Below are 3385 nucleotides of genomic sequence, written 5' to 3'. Positions count from 1 at the left end.
GTGCGATTCCTTCATGCAGCATAGGTCTAACATTTATAGGATTTACAAAACCCACCATTACAGACATTTGTCCTTCCTTGTGTTTCACAGGAGGATGGCAAGACGAGACTTGGCCTGATGGTTGGACTGCAGTAACGAGAGATGGGAAAAGATCAGCACAGTTTGAGCATACTCTTTTAATCACAGAGACTGGCTGTGAGATTCTAACACGTAGACTTGAAGAAAATGGACGCCCTTATTTTCTCTCTTAGCACCTTGTATAGGCTTAGCAGATCTGAATGGCATCTCTACCAATCTGTACCAATGCATTTTTACAGGCAGAATATCTGAAGAGGGGGGATTTTATCATGTCTGGTGTAACTCTGTGACAATACAGACTAAAACACTATTCAGGTTGATCTAGTAATCTATTAAAGAACTCAATGGTGTTTTCAGACAAGAAGGAAACAGATCTTCAAAACGTTTTAAATGCAGTTTGTTTCTCACTCACACTTGTCACATGTAATTTTTAGTTACAAAACTAGACTGGTCATGTCCATTTCTTGCCTTTTCTCTCCACATGGGCACAAAGCAAAATCTGCCATGTTACTTGAATTTGATTTGGGGAATCTCTGAATGCTGACAATGTGGTATTTTTAAACTTTATTCAAACTATGCATTTGTCTTAGCCACTGGTCTTTCCCATTCCTTGTCTTATAATGAGTGCTTAACATTTGTTACTGTAGCTTCAAAGTCCAGAAAAGCCAACAATACAAAATACATCCCCTGCAGAGGATTCCCTTCTGAAACCCACCATCTGTGATTTCCAATACTTTATAGATTTCAATGACTGTCAAAAAGCAGGCAAAGTAGTGGCAGTGGGTTTGACAACCACTGTATCTGGAAATACTTTACTCCAGCCTTCATCACCTCCACAGAGCTGGTGAAAAAATAGTAAACATCCTGATACTGCACCGTTTGTATGGGTAACAAGTGTGCAGTACTGGGAATTGGGGGGGGAGTGGTCAAGGGACATATCATGTATAGATGGCTTTCTTTGTCCTTTAATGTTTGCTTCTTAGCTTTAGACAATGATATTACAAAATATGCAGGGTTTTCAAGGGATAACGGACACTGACCTTCATTTTTTTATTTGTAGGATACACACACACACACACACATACTTTTGTTCTGGCATCCAGGGACTAGCCTGAATGACAGATTGGCCAGTCAGTGGGAGAGGACTGAAAAGGCTTTTATATACAGTAGAAATATCTTATGTTTGGCAGGGGATTTCGTCAGACAGGTATAAAATCCAGGAAAGAAAAAACACATTGCCTGTGGGATTGCAAAAAATTGTTGTTAATTCCAGGAAAACATAAAATACAAGTTCTACTGTATTGTTAAAACAGCAGAAGAACTCTGCTTTCTGGAGGCTGGTCACTTACACCAGTAACAGCTAAAATTCTATTAAGAAGCAGAAGCAAATCAGTAACAAACAGCAGCACTCTGATAATGTTAGAAAAAAGCGGAAAACTTTTAATTAAGTGCCACTGGCCAGTGACACTTAATTAAAAGTTTTTCTACTTTTTTCAGACGTTACCAGAGTGCTGCTCATTTGATTTGCACTATTCTACCCTGGCACTGCTTGCACCTGGGGCTGCAAAGAGATGTGTACTCCCTCATCCTAACCATTTTTCCTTGTCCGTGTCTGGAATTCGCTTTAATCAGGTTGAGGAGCCTAAGTAAATCATTATCTCTAAAAAAAACCATTTTAACCAGGTCAAGCAGTTTTAGCTTTAATTATAAGAACAGTTCCCCTTTAAAAATATCTCATCTGTTTTGAAATATCTTTGAGGACAAGCCAGAATGCCCAAAAAAATGTACTCAAAAGAACTTGAAAAACCTGCCTGTGAAGTTCTGGCATGGCTGAAGTGTTGGTCAGTGTGATGAACTGCCCAGATTTGGCATTGGCTGGAACAATCTAAAGCTAACAAGGAATTGAACTATTGTAAGGGGCTAGAAAACATGACCGTGCATTCAGACTGGCAACAGGCACAATGAACATAATTGCTAATAGCAGACACATACAGTTGTGCTCATAAGTTTACATACCCTGGCAGAATTTATGATTTCTTAACCATTTTTCAGAGAAAATGAAGAACACAAAAACTTTTCTTTCATTCATGGTTAGTGGTTGGCTGAAGCCATTTATTGTCAAACAACTGTGTTTACTCTTTTTAAATCCTAATCACTACACAAACTACCCAAATGACATTGATCAAAAGTTTACCCAGTTCTTAATATCGTGTATTGCCCCCTTTAACATCAATGACAGCTTGAAGTCTTTTGTGGTAGTTGTGGATGAGGCTCTTTATCTTCTCAGACGATAAAACTCCTGGCAAAAAGCCTCCAGTTCCTGTAAATTCTTGGCCTGTCTTGCATGAACTGCATGTTTGAGGTCTCCCCAGAGTGGCTCAATAATATTGAGGTCAGGAGATTGAGATGGCCACTCCAGATCTCACTTTATTTTGCTGTAGCCAATGACAGGTCAACTTGGCCTTGTGTTTTGGATCATTGTCATGTTGGAATGTCCAAGTACGTTACCTGCGCAGCTTCCGGGCTGATAAGTGCAAATTTTCCTCCAGTATTTTTTGTATTTCATCTGAAGTTATTTGTGGATTTTTCCTTGCATCCCCAACAAATTTTCTGGCGGTTGTGGCTGAAATTTTAGTTGGTCTACCTGACCGTGGTTTGGTTTCAACAGAACCCCTAATTTTCCACTTCTTAATTAGAGTTTGAATACTGCTGATTGGCATTCTCAATTCCTTTGATATTTTCTTACATCCTTTTTCCTGTTTTATAGAGTTCAACTACCTTTTCCCGCAGATCCTTTGACAATTCTTTTGCTTTCCCCATGACTTAAGCTGGCCATAGATCTTGAGATTTTTAAAAGATCTGATCCTCATCGTGAGACTACGATTTTCTCGGAACGATCATACTATCGTACAAATTGACCATCAACTAAAAAGACCAATTTGCCAGTAAACTGAAGAGTAGCTGCCTGATTGGCCCTGCAAACATAGATAGATTGCACTGGGACCAACAAAGATTTTTTTAACCTGGCCAATCAATTTCCTGACAGATGTCGGCCGAAAAATCGTAAGATGTACGATCGTTCGAATCCCACTAACCGCACAATAATTTCGAAGGATTGGTCAGACTCCGCTAAAATCAGTAGTTCGGCAAGAAGAATCGTCGCGTCTATGGGGAGCTTTAAAATCCAAAAAACATCAGTGCAGCAGATACAAGGGTTTGTCAGGAGTCCAGAAAGTCATTGACCTTTTATACACACCCCCTAATTACAAGCAAACAGATCACAGGTGAAGATGGTTACCTTTAATAG

The 3385-nt window shown here is 39.4% G+C and overlaps 1 protein-coding gene across 3 annotated transcripts in view; it reads left to right on the top strand.

The window, feature by feature from the left end:
• Positions 1-2913, top strand: part of metap1.S (methionyl aminopeptidase 1 S homeolog) — a 16879-nt gene extending 13966 nt beyond the window's left edge. For 2 of the 3 annotated variants that reach the window (XM_018232992.2, XM_018232982.2), the window contains one exon: positions 91-2913. In XM_018232992.2, coding sequence (XP_018088481.1) covers positions 91-251 — 161 coding nt within the window. In that variant the 3' untranslated portion in view covers positions 252-2913. 3 annotated transcript variants of the gene reach the window in all.
• The last annotated feature ends 472 nt before the right edge of the window (positions 2914-3385 follow it).

The sequence above is a fragment of the Xenopus laevis genome, chromosome 1S, assembly GCF_017654675.1.
Source record: "Xenopus laevis strain J_2021 chromosome 1S, Xenopus_laevis_v10.1, whole genome shotgun sequence".
NCBI lineage: Eukaryota > Metazoa > Chordata > Amphibia > Anura > Pipidae > Xenopus > Xenopus laevis.
The sequence above is the reverse complement of the archived record's forward strand: the minus strand, read 5'-3'. Positions and strand labels throughout refer to the sequence as shown.